Raw genomic sequence first — 17,978 nt, 5'->3', positions numbered from 1 at the left:
TTAATGCTGCGGGCATTATACTTGTTTTTTGAAAGAACCGTGTATAAAGCGTCTGATTTGTCTTGATTTTTAAAACTAAAATGACTTAGTTGCAGATGTATATCATGAACTCGTATTTTGTTGAATGTTGCCTCCACAAAGCCAGAGGTGACAAAATCCTGAATTTGACACACTGTTTTCATACAGATTGAATGTTGACGATCATACAATTGCTGTTGACACTCATCAATTGCGCGCGAGAGAATATTTGCAGCATTAATATTGAGTCCGCAGAGAAATTTAAAAACGTGAGATATTTCAAACCATGCATTTTGATGACAATCAAAATACGGAACAATCACATCATAAATGAGTTTTTCATTGCTTGCAATATGAATTGCCGCCAGAAATTCCTGTACATTTGTGTGGAAGAACGAGCATGTCGACGGCCTGTAAGACAATGTTGAAACTGTTCTTTCTGATAAAATGCCTGATGTTATCGCAAACATCTTTTCTTCTATCGAAATATGTTTCAAGATATCAGCTTCGCTAAATACTAATGCATTTTCTCTTTCAATATTTAATAGCAGATAAAATGCTGCTTTTGATAAAGATTCAATTTGCTTCAAATTAGGTTTGATATGTTTTGTGTTATTGAAACACTGGAATGGAGGATCCTGAAAATATTCAGTTTGAGTGTTGGCCTTTTTAAGCATTCCATCAATGATAATAGTATATATTTGGCACGAAGACCCTGTCAAATATGTATTGTCTACCCACAGACACACTATAGGTGTGATAAGCATCGGTGTTGCTAACAACCCGGCAAGTCCGTTATCATGTATATACCTTGTAAATTGCACGACTTTCCTGTCCAGGTCATCACTGATGAGACAATCTAGTACTTTTCTACAGAGCACAAATGAGTCCTTAACTCCTTCTATTTCTAGAAGACAATCAACCTGTGAATTCTTTAAACGATCGTCAGACATTTTCCATGGCCTTGTTGTAATAAGAACTATGGACTGGAGAGAAGCGGCTAATAAGGGCAATCCAGCTTCTTTCTCGGGATCTGACCATTCGTCAAGACCATCTTGCACAACAAGACATTTTTCCTTTTCTAAAATGGTCTGTAGAAGAATATGAGCTGAGTCAACATCTTTATCAAAATAGATTTTTTCAATTATTTGTTTTTTAATCATATCTGTAACTTTTCTTTGATTCCTTGAGTCACGTAACGCAATGTAGAAGACAAACTTAAATACCTTTAAGGTTTCTGTATCGCTAAAGTCTGTATCTTTCTCGGTAGGCCCGCGTGCAGAAATGCATTCATTGCACCAATCTAGAACCAATTTTGATGCAAACGTCGATTTGCCTTTACCTGGCTCACCTTGTATAAATATCCTTTGCTTAGATTCATGTTCAATATAAAACATACCTTTGTATGTGAATACTGGTTCAGATTTCTTTCTTTTGCCGTCCTTTTTTGTGTCTACTCTATGAATTGCTGGTGTAGCGTATATTTCCATCAAAGATATGTCGTGGTTTTGCATCACAGATACGTACTGCGTGTTGTCTGTGTAATGCTTTATTAAACGTCGACGTAATTCTGAAATATACGTGCATCTTTCACTTTAAGTTAAGTATATTCAATGTAAAAAAGTATTCAGCTTCAATACTGTCACACTTAAACATTGATATGTTCCATCACATGTTAAAAAAGCGACGTTGAATATTACAAAGTAAGTCCAATTCAAATTATATTACATACATAACGTTTGGCCTTATAAGGATTTACGTTATACGTTATATTTCTTACAATACGCTCATATTTTCTGCTCAATCTAACGACCATTGAATGCATCATGTACATGTTTCGTATGCGTTAAGTGTATGCACATGTGATTTATTTGGATAAGCCGAAATGCATGTGTCCCATACAAACATACACTATCTTAGGGCGTATTAAAATGCATTCACTTCTTGAATTGATTAAAAGAAACGACAAAAGAAGAGTTAAAGTCCATAATAATTATATAGTTTGCAAGTGATAATTCCATATTAAGGCGATACAATTTCAGTAAAAGCTGTTTTTGACCCCTAACATTGATATAGTTTGCGCTTTTGACATGAAAATTCAACCATTTTGTGATCGCCCATTGTTCGTTGTTTAGCTGCCGTCAGCCCTCTATCTAGACGATTCCCTACATGAGCCATAACCGACATATTTCCCCCACTCTTCACATATATTTTCATTTTTGAAGTGGAAGTGACACGGGAGAAACAAGCACTAGTGTGCGGACGAACACTTGTAACACGTGTACAATGCACGAACAGGCAAAACCTCCGAAAGTAGGTGCATACAACTTTACATTAGTAGTACCATGAGCATATAGTCTTTGTAGGTGAGTTGCTGCATAGAAGTGGTATGGAATAAAAAATTAGTATATGTATGTGCATATGCAATAATATGCTGTGATATTTAACCAAATGCAAATGCAACAAATTGACTGTTTTCAGATAAATAATATGCAATACGGTATAAGAAATACATGCGATTGGCGAATCAGACATGTTCAATATATTTGAGATACTGGATAATAACGCGTTAAAAGGTATCGTTTGGAAATGATTATTTCATTTAAGAACCGTTAATACAAAAAAGTCCTTTAAACAGGCTGATAGTTACAATTAAACCACATCTGCTTATCGTATACAATGCATTCCGTAATTTTTAGTTACATTATGGTACTGTCATTAGTTCATAATGTAAAGGATTAAAATGATATATTTTACATAGTCTTTAAAAAAGTATGTGTCCAGAAATTTTTTATAAAAAATATATTGATTTGACTTGCTTCTTTATTCATACCTATGTGTAATTAACATCATTAACCACTCGTGCCAGTTCGGGTATGGGGAAATACACGTTTTACAAACACCTCTGCTTACAGATACACTCAGATGACGTTGTACACCAAATTTGATAATATTTGGTTATTTGCTAATTCAATCCCACAAACGAAACAATTGATGAAAATAAGTAAAACAGAAAAGGTTTATATAGGCTATTATTTAGCGAGATATTTTAACATGTGACTTTGTCGATTTGAAGATTAATGATAAGTGAATAATGACTATAATGATTAATGATACAAATAATGTTTGTCATGTGTAAATAATAACTAAGTGTACTATTGCAATTACATGTAGAAAATGCTAATTTACTACCGGGATTGGATTGCGTTTGATTATTGTGTATAGTATGATGACTGATTGTAGAATGATGATTGGCTCGGGTATCATGATTGATGGCAGTTTAATGAGTGGCTCTAGTATAGTGGGTGGTTGTAGTATAATTAACGATCCTAGTATCGTGTTTGGTTGTAGTATGGCTAATGATACATACATGGTGATTGATTGTAATATGATTAATGATACATATATGGTGATTTGTTGTAGTATGATAAATGTTCCTGGTATTGTTTTGTTGTAATATGATTTATGATCCTGATATGGTTATTCTTTGTAGTATGATGACTGACAAAGGTATATTGCCTGCTTGTAGTACGACGATAAACTTTACCAAAGTGATTTTGGTTGTATTCCCCGTATTGACACTGGGATTTTAATTGGTTGTAGAGTGATACGTGACTCTGAAATGGTGATTGGTTGTCGATTATGATTGACTATACGGTAATTGTTAGCAGTATGCTTATTAACTATGTTATAGTTATCGCTTGTAGTTAACAAATTGACTCTGGTTTGTTGATCGGTTGTAGATTGCTTTGACTCTGGTATGGTGATTGGCTGTAGTATGATGGTGGCGATATGGTGACTGGCTGTGGTATGGTGTAGCTGTTACTACAGTAAATGAAAGCGATTCACATGCGAATGATATCCATAGCGAACATACATGTTTACTTTACCTAGTACTTTTTGCGCATAGATAGTATCTTCCATCTCCGGATTTACATTCTTAACACAGGTTTGTGAGTTGTCAAATTTATTTTCTAATTCGCGTATTTTGTCCATGAGTGTTTTAATCTCAACCTTTGCTTCTGCGGACACTTGGCAAGCTTGTTCTGATGCCTCTTGTGATTCCTTCAGTAACTGATACACATCCGTTAGAGATATATCAGTACTCTCATTTTGTAACTGAAAATATATATGCGATGCGTTTGTTATAATAAGTTAATATTGCTTTGATGTTTTTAATCATTACAATTAAATTGTCTGCGAACCACTGTACTATTACAATCGATATGTATTACATTTAATGGCGGCTTTTCGTATCGTTAAGTATAATCACACTTTTGATTACCTGCTTTAATTTGCTAGCTGCGTCCTGTGCATCTGTGTCATGTGCCAGAACTCTTGAATCTTCGAGTATTGCGAGCATTGTCTTGAAGATTTCATTCAGATCAGTGGCTTGAACTTTGCATGTAGGCGAGTGACGGATGCTATTGCTGATTTCACGTGCCTGTTAACGACATCAAATAAACGCTAAATTGAATGCGTGTCTGTTGTTCATTTGAAAATATTAATGATTAAAATCGTGTGAATCGTGGTTTTAATTTATAAAAAAGACAAATTTCATTATTGGTCACTTTTTCTCTGTGAAATAACATCATTAATTTTAGGTCAAAAACATTTTTATTCCCGCGAAACTCTTTGATAAACTACTTTATAAGGTTATTAAACGGTGGAAAAAGAATAATAGTAAAATTAACATTGTCGATTTATATAGACTGTCAAATTTTCGTCCAATCTTGATAATATAAAAATGTCTCTTGTGTATGAACATTAGTAAGCAAAATACATAAAATTGTACTATTTTGATCAAAATTATAATTAGGCCGTTACAGGATGTTTGCTCAGTTTAAAAAAAATGCATATTTATGTGTTTTTTCTACATTATCTTTATTGCTCAGTTGTGTTAAAATATTTAAGAATTATTGCTGCCTGATAAGAATTTTTGTTTTGGCTAACAGTTAAGCTTAGAACAAAAATCCATAAATTCTTGTATAAAAGACTGACAAACCGTGATTTCACATTCACCTTTGTCAAAAGACATGGACCACTGGGCTGCTGGGAAGCAATTATGAACGACATCGTGCCATCAAAGTGTGAACAGTTCATCATAACACTGATAACGCCATTGAAATCTGTACCTTGAATATTACTCACTCCAGCATAACCATCTCGAGGCATGAAACACTTAGCTAATTCCCAGTGGTTGGAAGTCCATTGTTCTGCTGATGTATTCTTCCAAGATGGACGTTTATAACGGTGTTTCTTTATTATTTCATCACGAATATCGTCACATATGCTGTTTGGACAAGGTTTTGGTTGATGCATTGCCGTGTCATGTGGGTAGTTACATATTGATGGGCTTCCCTTTTGTCTTTGAATCTTGCATATGCCCGGTGTGGGGCACTTCAACAGGTTCGCAGTACAACAATTGGTGCATGTTGCAGTCAAAGAAATGGATTTTAAAATATCTTCTTGAACGTTTTTTACTTCCCTGTCAATAAACTTATGTAAGCCAGTACTTGTTATATTAATTGCCAACCTCGCCTTCAGCCAATTGTTAACTTCTTGGTCGGTGAACACGCTCCCCAAGCTCGTCATCGTTATATAGTAGACCCTACAAAAGGATAATAATTTATATTTCAAGCACATGCACAATAACGTATCATAGCGATACCAAACAATTCTAGCAAACACAAACACACATCATCATGGCAACACAATGCTGCCACTGACTTATCACAAATTTGGTTGACCTGATCGCCATATTTGCAAAATGTTTTTCATTATTGGTTGTCATAACATCAGTTTCCATACATCAGATAAAATACTTCAACACACGACATAGAACTAATCATACACACTCGCACACTGACAGATAGACACACATGTAGACAGACAAATAGGGGCATGGTGTGCACGTACACGGATACACTTAAACAAGTATATTACATACATATTGAATATAGCAATTGCAAACATTAATTAAGTTAAATATTACAGACACACACACAATTCCATGGAAATCACAAAACAGGGATTGAAATTCAATTATAATCCTTTGTTGTCTTGCATACAAGTGGAAGAGTTATGCATATTTAAATGACTGTACATTATAGCGAATTATTAAAGCATATTCTAATGTATTTACCCGTAACTGGTTTTACCACAGGCAAATGAGTCAGTTATGGAAGTTAAATAGTATAAACACACCATTATGGATATAACTTCATAAACAAGTGAGCTTAAATACATGTAAGATAGTTTTAATGACCTTATCATCCGTTTATTGAGAAACAAGAGGAAATAACAATACGCTTACATTTCATTTTAAATATCCTTAGCTTACAACTATAAAACGCATTAATATTACTACGTTTTGTTATACTAATATTTTATATAACATACATTTTAACGTATGTTATAGCACAGTTAATATTAAAAAACATAGTTGAGTAAAGCTACATTAAAAGTAAAGATACAAGATTATCAATAGAAAAATAATACGAGTGATTAATATAACAGATGACGAATTCAACATGTAATCGTATTTTTCGATGGTATAGTGATTAATCATTAATTTATATTTGTTAAAACAATTATTTGTCTTTTAAAACGAAAACACCGAGCAGGCAAAATGACATGGACGCATAACCTTTGAGGCCACAATCAAAATATTGTTGGTTTGCACTTTACCGACCCTAGATTTTACAGGTGGGTAGGTAGGTAGGAAAATTATTTTATTTTATTTTAGAAATTATATTTTTAATACACTAATAGTCTATGAATATTTATAACACTGGTATTAAAGCACTGTTGCAGTGTAAGAAGTCCTATGTAGCTTAACCATATCTTGTTTGCTGTTTTCTTGCATATATTAATATCAAATGCATGCTTGTGTGTTATTACATCAAATATGTGTTCAATAAATGATGTTAATTGCTCTGAATGTAAATAAAATATCTACAATAAGGAAAATATCAATACCACTTATTGTAACAAGATATTTATAAATTATGATATGCCAATGTAATTGTATCAACTATCATGCATGGGTTTTGGTTACTTCGGTTTGAAGTAAGTATAAAACTAATTAAAATCAGTTTTCACTTGAATGAATGAATGAACAGTAAAGCAAACCGTTTAAGAAGCTATAGAAATCATTTGATTGACTGTGACAACCAAATTTAAACAAAATAAATCGTTTCAATTGTTCATCTAAGTTTTAACTTCGGGTTAAAAGCGAAAGTAGATTAAAATGTGCAAATATTTACTTCATTTGAAAACTGTTATCCATTTCAAACTGAAATCTTCCGTTAAATAATAATATAAACAAAATGTTTAAAGCACAAGAGATGCTGTTCTTTTAATTTGTTTAGATCGTATTCACAATTGAACAGAAGTTTACATGTTGACCTTCACTGAAGATTAACACTGTCCGCCATTTTCTTGATTTTGATTGTTTTGACAGGAAGCGAAAATCTCGTCTATTTTCTGTGCAAAACAATTTTAAAAACTCGTAAATTAATTTTTTTTACTGAAAATAGTTATTAAATTTATTTTTAAACCATATGTGACATGAAACCATGCATGACATGTCTTAAAAAAAATAATTTTGAAATCGGAACCACATGTACTTTATTGTTTTAAACAAAATGGCGGACTAAGTTGACAGTTTATAGACGCTTGCATAACTGCGCACCTCCTATTATTGACAACAGTATATGTCATTCACAGCTGTTGATAATGACTCCTAACACTTCCCATATACATTTGGTTTAAAATCAAATCTCCCAATATTGAACGCTTAATTACAACAACCAGTTTTGAAAAAAGTTCGCACATAAATCAACCTTTACAACAATAATTGTTGTGCAGACACCTTTTTTAAACAGAAGATTACTCCACGAGGTCGGATATTCACGTAAAAACAGTCATTTAATGAGCGAACGCATGCAATACATCATGAAGTCCATATACAATTAAGAGCGGTGTATGCACATATTCGTTATTGAACATATTCCTCTTAATTAAGCACAATATATTTAAAGAACATACTATTTTCTCGTCGATGATAGAAGCTTGTCACCGTTCGCCAACCAATTTCACCCTCTGCACTTAACCTACTGCAAGATGGCTAAACTTGTCGAACGTTCGCTTCGCATGTACACCACTTTGACGGTTGGGATTGGTGGAATGTTTAAGACTTCCTAGTCAAAGATCCTAGTAACAAGTGGGCTGAAAGCGAAATAAACAATACAGCCTTGTGCGTTCCGGCAGTTGAACCATTTACGTCCTTAGTCTTAGTTGAAATGACAAGTGATACTTGAAAAAAAATTGCGATTGCTATAAAGCGGCCCGTACATGTGTAGAAACCGCGCTCTATGAAACGGTTTTATTGAATGTGCTTGAAGTGTCGTCCCAGATTAGCTTGTGCGGTACCCTTCGTGTGTGTTTAAATGCCTGTAATTTAGTATGTGTTTGAATAGATTTTAACAGAATTATTTGTGATTACTGGTTTTCAAGTTATAATGTCAAACAAAAATTTGCACATTTATCATAATTTTCATTCTATTTGTCTTTATTGTAAAATATGTGTTTAAAAGCGGGTGCTGTTGAGTGTACATTAGCTTTTTGCACAAAATAAAATTGATATCTACCTATGGGTTTGTGTGGGTTTGTGTGGGTTTGTGTTCGAGAGTGCAGTAATTTTTATGGAATGAATACTGGGTATAAGGATCATTTATAGAATGTAAAGAACTTAAAAAGCCGATTCAAATGAAAGTATGTGCTAGATATTTTATACGGGTTCTAAGATATCACATTACACTGAAACATTTTACTGTGAGTGCTTCAAACTTTTCATTCACTTGGACACTTTTATTAAAATTTGTAAGCAAACAAATACAACACCAATATCACAATTTAAGTAAAAAAAACGACGCGACTTTTCCCAATCTGAAAGGCCCCACCCTGTTCTCGAAATGGTGAAGAATTTAAAAAAAACATTTCTAACTTAGCCAAGTGACTTGCGGAAGTAAGTAAACGATGGACAATTTAAGAAACATATACTTCGTTAAAATGAAATCAATTTAAAACATGTGTGTTCCCATACTGCTCGTCGGGTCCAAGAAATATATCCAAATCATCCCAAAAATTAAATGCTGCAAGCTTTAGATCCCGCAATTACGTATTTGCTGAGTGTTCATATGTCATTTGCGAGTTTTAATTTGGGTTAATACATTCATATTGAACTGTTCAGTACGACTAAAGTTATAGTCAAACATATACATTTTCGTGTAAATAGAAATAAGTGCGGATACTTTGTTAGCGGTGTAAGGGCTTCAGCAAAAATATATGTAAGTAAAAATAAATAGTTTGTACATGAAGAAACATCTGTTTGGACTCCGGACCATTTAAAGGGACCTGTTCACGTTTTGATAAATTGAAAAAAAAAAGAAACATAAAATGTTTCAGATTTGGAAATGTTCGGTGTAGTTTGTTTCTTTAAAGAAAACAGTAAGTACGAGAGTTGCCTTCAAAATGAACAAACGGAATCCGTGTTTTTTCAAGTACATCCACGGTTTTCTCGAACCATTGTTGTGTTAGCAGATGTGTTAAATACTTTACTTCAATGAACATGCATTTTGTCAATATTATTCAACATGCCTCATAAGAAAATTAGTGAAGCTGTGAAGGGCATTGTTTTAGGCCTTTTGAGATGCAAATGCAGTTACAGAAGCATTCAAATGAACTAAAAATGATGGACCATGCTATTTCTTTGGGAAGTATTCGGAATATTCGACATGACGCTACTGTATAGCGCAGAACAACGCCTGGTGGTGCTACAAATTCAACTTCAAGTAGACGTCCATATAAGGTCACGCCTGACGTCGTATGCAAAATTCGTAGGTGGATGTCTAAAATCAATCCGCCGACCAAGAGAAAAAAGGCATTGGACACAGGAATGTCCAAGGTAACAGTATACTACATCATTAGGCATGTTGTGAAAGCAAAACTACGGAAGAAGTTCAAGGCTCATCAGCTCAACATGGCACAGATTCAGAAGCGCAGGGTCAGGTCTTGGAAGCTATATATCTTAAGCTTAAATGTGGCAAGTGGAGAGATTTTGTTACATCTGACGAGCGATGTTTTATCTTGGTGGAAGTTATGGAAGAAGAAGAGTATGATATGACAGAATGGAAGAAAACGTTGGCGATAAACTGAAGTTTGTAAAACGTGATGCGTTTGCCCGTGGCTTCATGGCGTGTGCTGCTTTATCGTCCAGAGGTAAATCAGTGATCAGAATAATTTCCAAAGGGACCAAGGTAAACTCAGAATACTATATCAATAAAGTTCTGAAACAATTTATACGAAAGGATGTACCGAGACTCTTTCCGGAGGATAAACACGTCATGACTTTCCATCAGGACAGTGCATCTAGCCACAATTTTAAACACTGTTTTCAAAAAAAAATTGGTATATGGGGATACTAAAACGACGCTTACAGAATCGACACGTAAACTCACTTTCTGGTCTAAAAAGAGCTCTGAAGGACGAATGGCGCAAATTGGAACAAACAACCATCAACTAGACGTTGAAATCTTGGCCAAAGCGTTGCAGGATAATTTACAATTGCCATGAATCTCATATTGAGCATTTGTTGCAAAAAAATGTATTAAGATTATAAATTATTCATATTTTTGTTTTGTTCGTCATGAAATCGTGCACCTCTCGTACTAAACATTTATGTTGCCCTTAAATATCCATTATATGCATCTTTTGGCGATTTAAAAACCTGAAATTTATAAAGAGTTACAAACGCGATACGATTGAATAATTTGGAAAGTTTAATTGATATCGTTATATTTTGTGACATTACGAGGAATGCTTATACAAAGTATAAAATATGACATGAACTATATCAGCATGGATGAAAAGTGGTTAAAGCGCTAGACGTTTACTCAGTGGTTCGGGTCCAGGTAAGGATTTTTGTTTTATACTGGAGCTCTTTAGTTTCGATGTTTACATTTATCAATTTAAAGCATTAAATTACAAACTTCAAACCAGGTCAAAAATCAGTAAACAAGCCCCTTTAATATATACAGATTTATCATATCCGTTTTATGCGGCGGCCACTAAAAAACGGAAACCGTCGCATGCTGAAACAATAACAACATTATTGTCCTTAATTCATGACTCACTGACTCACTGTTCTTTTTCCACGAATGGTGTATTTTTAGTTTGGTTTTGGAATAGTTTGCAGACGGATAAACTGCACGATGCTGAGTGTTTATATCGTTATTCAAAAACGTTTTCCTGCCAACAAGAAGTGTCCATATTGCAAATTACTAGAAGTTGGTATACACATGTTTTAATAAAACGTACTTAACCCACCGCGAACGACAACGAACTGATGGTCAGAACATTTATCATTACACTCAGTTACATACATGGTTAATTTGTAAATGCACACATTCATTAAAAAATATAAGAAATTACTGGACATACACATTATTACCTTTTTATAAATTATTCAATCGAAATGCATTCAAGTAAGAGCTTACAATAATTAATGAATCAAATTAACTTAATTGACTCGCGTCATGCGAAAATTGGTCTTATGCGATATGCGGCCAGCGTAGCTTCAGACCTGCCTGCGCATTTGCGCAGTCTGGAAATGCGATACCCAATCCGCTAATGAGACCACGAAACCTTAGATGACATTATAGCGGACAGCGTAGATCTTGGCCGCCCGTAGTTAAAGCCGATGTTCGCATGTCCGTGAATATAACGAATACCCATATAACATAATCTAAAAACCGCCAAGAATTGTCTAATGTCAGATATTGCTGACAGTCAGATCCTCGGACTTGCCTAATTTACAAAAAAAGGCGTAAACAAGTTGTTTGTTTTCACCAACCCAATTGCACTAACGTCCCTACGTGTTTTTGTGCGAACCACACCCTGATTTTCGGTATTGCATATTCACTAAAATAACTATAGCATAAAAAAAAACAATCGATCAACTTTACTTAACTGACTTCAAATTGACCAAAACCATATAAATATATTGTTAAATACAGAGTGGGAAGATTTCTGCATGTCATGGAATATTCTTATTAAGGGTAATCAATCGTAAAAGAAAAATTTAGAAAACAAAACTAACGTTTAGTCGACCTACCTACCATCATGTTTTGCTATGTAAGTGAAACTTTCTTTTGGACTGTACTTATGTGCTCTATAACCCCTTGATAATCTAGCTTTCACCTGCCAACATTTTTTGCTTAATTGGTAATTGTAGGCTCAGGTACTACTTAAAGTATACTACCATGTACCCCGGGTACGGAGAATACGCTTAAAGGCACCCGGCCATACTCTGGCGTACTTTTAAACATATTTCCACACATATTAACACAGCATGGACATGGACCTTTTTGTGTAGGTCCCTGGCATGAATATTAAATAGAGACATACGTTAAGAGAAATCTAGAGAACACAATTGGAACTATTTAAGTTTATTTAAGGCTCATTATTTTTCATGTTGAACATTTCAATCGTGAATTAAGATGTTATTAAGAAAATTTAATAAATAATTAAATCAGTTAAGTAAATATTGAGAACAGCAGAAACAACGTTTATTTCAGGCATTAAGCTTTGATTTTACATGTAAAACGTTATTTAAATAAAAAAAATAAGAAAGTTATAGACAAAAGCTGATATGTCCTTTTCAATAAAAAAAGTTTGACATGTCCTGATATCTTACACATTTTTGCAAACGAATAACTCCGGTACTTGTTCATTTAAAATCACAAAATTCATTTCCGGCTAGATATTTTTGTATTAGCTTGAGAGCGGTTTTTAAATAAAAGATTGCTAAAAACCACTTTAGTTTTAGACTTAACTAGATACATAATTTTAATTAAAAAAACTATACCTGAAATCTTGCAGAGTTCCGCTAATAAATATTTCCGGACCAATTTTAGAATCACTAACTTCATTTCGGCTATAGTTGTGTATATTACCTTTAAAAAGACACTTACAAGGGAAATATTAATAACGAAATGGTAACTGTTTAGACATATGTACTATTCAATAAAAAAGCCATCCTCGGTCTTTAAGTACTGTTTATTAGAATAAAGCGGGCGTACACTATGATAACGTTGTAATCTGCCGAATTCTTCACTACCGTTTTCAGTAGCGGGTGACATAATAGCCAATATGGCGGCGGTCAATTTATGGATTCTGGGATTGTTCATAGGGGCATATGAAATTCCAATCATCGCAGCGACCTAGATCGGTCAGGGGCGATAAGAATGGACAGGGATAACGTGCACGAATAAATATTGCAGTCGGCTCTTTTATGATCGGCGAATACGAAAATAAAAAAAATACGTTTTCAGAAATCGCAATAAAAAATGTTTGGGTCGGGGGGGGGGGGAGGTAAAAAGTTGGTCGGTCGGCAAAGGGCAAACAAACTTAATTTTAATGTAGGCCTGACCTAAGGGACATACCTTAGAACTTAACATTTTCTTAGCTGCAAGAACAGTGTCCCTGTGGGATAAAATTATCTCTTGTGTATGGTTGAGGTTAGATCATTATTGCACAATAAATGATTGTGTTCTTCAGTAACATTTTCAGATTGTTTTTATTAAAACGATTTATTATGCAACATTTGATTTAAGCAGCGTACAAACCATATACATGTATTATGTACTGTCTTGATCATGATAACTGATTTAATCCATTATACTGTTAATATCAGGCATAATCGATGTAACTTTAAATATTACGAAGACAAGATGTTGGTGAGTGTATAGATAATTAAAAATAATCATTTCGATGTAGGTATATTCATATTTTTAATCAAAAGACGGCCCAATAATAAGAAAGGAAGGATTTGTGAGTGACCTGAAATTAGGAAAAAGAAAAGAACGGGAAAACAAGGGATGTAGTTGTTCGTAATTTCATTTCATCGTTCCTAAAAAAAGGTGTAAAAGTGGTAACTCAGTTGGGTCCCTACTACCAATTAAATGGTAATTAAACTGAATGCTTTTTAATTTCCTTTTATAATTGTTTAATTCGAATGGCAATGCTATGAGGTTCAATTTTATTTACACTTTTATGTATCATGAATATTGCTGGGCCAAGTATGAGGTTGAGCGCTTTACAACCGGTTTAAACCCCCAATGCTTCACGGTGCCTAACCAATACGGATAATACCAGAAACTGTTGTGCGTTTCCAGCTTATACGCGAAACGGCACCGGATCAAATCAGAAAATATTGACTGCTTTTAAGTTAGTGTGTTCTTTTATTTTCAATATTCTCATCTTTAAGTTAACATTTTTCAACAAACCAATATTCCACGGAACAACTAAGTCATTCATTCAGTAAACGGTATATTCGTGCTCAGTAACAAAAACGTCAATTTGCAGTGGGAACCTACATTTCCCAGCAGTGTATGCACAAAACCTGTGGAAACGGAAGTAAAATACAGATATTGGTCCATAAAAACAACGAAATTCAAACTTCTGAGCTAGTTTCTTGATGAAAAGGGCAACACAATTCTTTTGAAATCATTGTCATGGTGAGTGACGGTTTAGTTTGTAGAAAAACAAGGATTTTTTATGTCGATTGCTGGCACCGGATAATGCATGAAGTAGGCACCGGATAAGTGGTGAGACTTATGTGCTTAGGTATAGTACGTTTCAAGAATAAATTGGATTCTGCTGATATTTTAAACATTTCAAGAATGTCTTGAATTAAGATTGTTAAATGAATGGGTATGTTATCACGTCCCACGTCCCGCGTCCGTTCAAGTCAATTTGAGAAGATGATGAGTATGCGGCATTTTCACCGTTGAGTGTTGCTCCGATTGCCAGTAGGTCATCGTTGGCACTAAGGAGTCGTTTAACAACAGTTCGGATTTGATACAACTGCGCCTGTATACTGCCCATTGCATACACATACTTAGAATTTCTCCATTCGTCCATTTTCTCTCTTTTTTCATCTGTAATTATCGCAAATCTTTTATGCGTCCGGATACCACTTTTACCAAATTCGACAATTTTTCCATTTTCCCGTCTTTTGATAATCTACCGCTTTCACACGACCTTTCCTCAGCCAATTTTAACTCGTTTTCCAGTTTGTCCTTTATCTGCGCAAGTGAAACGTCTTCTTCATGACCAAAAAGGTATTGATCCCCACATTCCTTGCTTAGACCTGGAGCTACTCCTTTTCCGTCCACACTGACAACGTTCGATTTCGCCGTTGATTTCAGAGAAAGGGCCCAGCAAACATTTCTAATCGATCCGATGTCGGCCCGACATTTATTTCAATATCGGCCCGAGATGGGATGTTCAACACGGCTCGATGTTGACCCGACATCGGTATTTATATCGGCCCTAGATCGGTTTTTATATGAGCCGATATCGGCGATACCGTTCTTGGGCCAGCTAGGTAAACTTTTATCTATTCCTCAGTCCCTGTCTAGCCTAAATTATTTTAAATTTGTGTTGGTAGTATTAAGGTCTTACCATTTAACCAGTTCCTTAAAAAAATGAAAGAAAATGTTCATCAAACAACATTTTATTTCATCATTCTTTTCAACGAAACTGGAACAACGTATTTGTTAATTATACTACTGACTTGAAACTGAAAATGTAAAATAATTTACTGATTCATTAGTCATTCCGACATTTTTATTCTAATGGTGTAAAACTAATTAATATATACATTTACTGACTACAAATGTAAAAAGATCATTAAAACAAAATTTATTATTCTTCTGATACAGAAACTGAAAAATGAACATATTTAAACAAAATGTTTCATGACAATCCGAATGAGTATTGTATTTTGGTAAAAAAATCAACAAATGTAAATAAAATAAAGAATTATAAACAAAAACGAACGTATCCAGTATGCATTATGTATACATGAAAAAGTATCATACATACATGTATAAATGGCACAAACCTGGTCTATATGCCCTGGCAATTAATAAAAAAACTGTTTCTTTAAACTGGATTGCGTTCGATACACACAAAATAGTAACAAGTAAGATTTGTCAAACAACAGGGCCTGAAAGGCCAAAAGTCGCTCACCTGAGATAACAAGATATTATTGGTACAAATCTTCTGACCAAGTTTCATGGAGATCGGAAAATAAATGTGGCCTCTAGAGTGTTAACTATAGCTATATAAGGAAAAATGTCCCGCCCCTCTGGCAGCCATGTTCTTCAACCAACCGGCATCAATTTTGAACTCTTCCAAGATATTATTGGGATAAATCTTCTGACCAAGTTTCATGAAAATTGGACAGTAAATGTGGCCTCTAGAGTGGTAACAAGATTTTACTATAGCCATATAAGGAAAAAAGCCCCGCCTCTTGGAAGCCATGTTTTTCAATCAACCATGATAATTTTCGAACTCCTCCACGATAACATTGAGACTAATCTTCTGACCAAATTTCATGAAGATTGGACAATAAATGTGGCCTCTAGAGTGTCAACAAGGTTTTACTAAAGCCATATATAGCCATTTAAGGGAAAATGCTCCGCCCCTGGTGGCCATGTTTTTAAAGCAACGAAAACCATTTTCAAACTAATCCAAGATATCATTCGGACAAATCGTCTGACCAAGTTTCATGATGGTCGGAAAATAAATGTGACCTCTAGAGTGTTAACAAGGTTTTACTATAGCCATATAAGGAAAAATGCCCCGCCCCCGTGGTGGCCATGTTTTTCAACCAATCGGCATCAGTTTGTAACTCGTCCAAGATATTATTGGGATGAATCTTCTGACCGAGTTTCATGAATATCGGACTATTAATGTGGCCTCTAGAGTGTTAACAAGATTTTACTATAGCCATACATAGCCATATAAGGAAAAATGCCCCGCCCCTTGGCAGCTATGTTTTTCAAGCAAACTTAACCATTTTCGGATTCATCCAAGATATCAATAAGACAAATCTTGTGACCATATTTCATGAAGATTAGAAATAAATGTGGCCTCTAGAGTGTTAACAAGGTTTTACAAAAGCCATAAATATATAGCCTTATAAGGAAAAATGCCCCGCCTCCTGGTGGCCATGTTTTTATGGAAATCAAAACCATTTTCGAACCCATCCAAGATATCATTGGGACAAATCTTCTGACCAAGTTTCATGAAGATGGGAAAATAAATGTGGCCTCTAGAGTGTTAATAATGATCTACTATAGCTATATAAGGAAAAATGCCCCGACCCCTGGTTGCCATGTTTTCCAACCAAAGAGCATTATTTCTGACACCATCCAAGATATTATTGGTATAAATCTTCTGACCAAGTTTCATGAAGATTGGACAATAAATGTGGCCTCTAGAGTGTTAATAATATTTTACTATAGCCATATATAGCCATATAAGGAAAAAATGCCCCGCCCCTTGGCAGCCATGTTTTTCAAGCAAAGGTTACCATAATCAAACTCATCCAAGATATCATTGGGATGAATCTTCTAACCAAGTTTCATGCAGACCGGAAAATAAATGTAGCCTCCAGAGTGTGAACAAGGTTTTACTATAGCCATATAAGGAAAAAGGCCCCGCTTCCTGGCGGCCATGTTTTTCAACCAACCGGCATCATTTTCGAACTCTTCCAAAATATTATTAGAATAAATCTTCTGACCAAGTTTCATGAAAATTGGACAATAAATGTGGCCTCCAGAGTGTTAACAAGATTTTACTCTAGCCATATATAGCCGTATAAGGAAAAATGCCCCGCCCCTTGGCAGCCATGTTTTTCAAGCAAAGGTTACCATTTTTGAACTCATCCATTATATAATTAGGAAAAATTTTCTGAGCAAGTTTCATGAAGATCGGAAAATAAATGTGGCCTCTAGAGTGTAAACAAGGTTTTACTATAGCCATATAAGGAAAAATGCCACGCCCCTTGGCAGCCATGTTTTTTCAACCAAAGGTATCTATTT

General features: G+C 34.6%; 1 protein-coding gene and 1 long non-coding RNA gene across 2 annotated transcripts in view; both read right to left on the bottom strand.

The window, feature by feature from the left end:
- Positions 1-17,978, bottom strand: part of LOC127846175 (uncharacterized) — a 140,803-nt gene continuing 122,825 nt past the window's right edge. The window contains exons 3-7 of the mRNA XM_052377351.1: positions 5,041-5,153; positions 4,304-4,462; positions 3,909-4,137; positions 132-1,588; positions 1-6 (exon numbers count right to left, since the gene is read on the bottom strand). Of these exons, the coding sequence (XP_052233311.1) occupies positions 1-6; positions 132-1,588; positions 3,909-4,137; positions 4,304-4,462; positions 5,041-5,153 (1,964 nt within the window). The remainder of the gene's footprint in view (positions 7-131; positions 1,589-3,908; positions 4,138-4,303; positions 4,463-5,040; positions 5,154-17,978) is intronic.
- LOC127844697 (uncharacterized) overlaps positions 5,160-17,978 on the bottom strand; it is a 51,598-nt gene continuing 38,779 nt past the window's right edge. The window contains exons 2-3 of the long non-coding RNA XR_008032871.1: positions 8,071-8,250; positions 5,160-5,629 (exon numbers count right to left, since the gene is read on the bottom strand). This is a non-coding gene — a long non-coding RNA (uncharacterized LOC127844697). The remainder of the gene's footprint in view (positions 5,630-8,070; positions 8,251-17,978) is intronic.

Source organism: Dreissena polymorpha, chromosome 9 (assembly GCF_020536995.1).
Source record: "Dreissena polymorpha isolate Duluth1 chromosome 9, UMN_Dpol_1.0, whole genome shotgun sequence".
NCBI classification, from domain to species: Eukaryota; Metazoa; Mollusca; class Bivalvia; order Myida; family Dreissenidae; genus Dreissena; species Dreissena polymorpha.
Note: the sequence above shows the minus strand (reverse complement) of the source record. Positions and strands in the feature narration are given on the sequence as shown.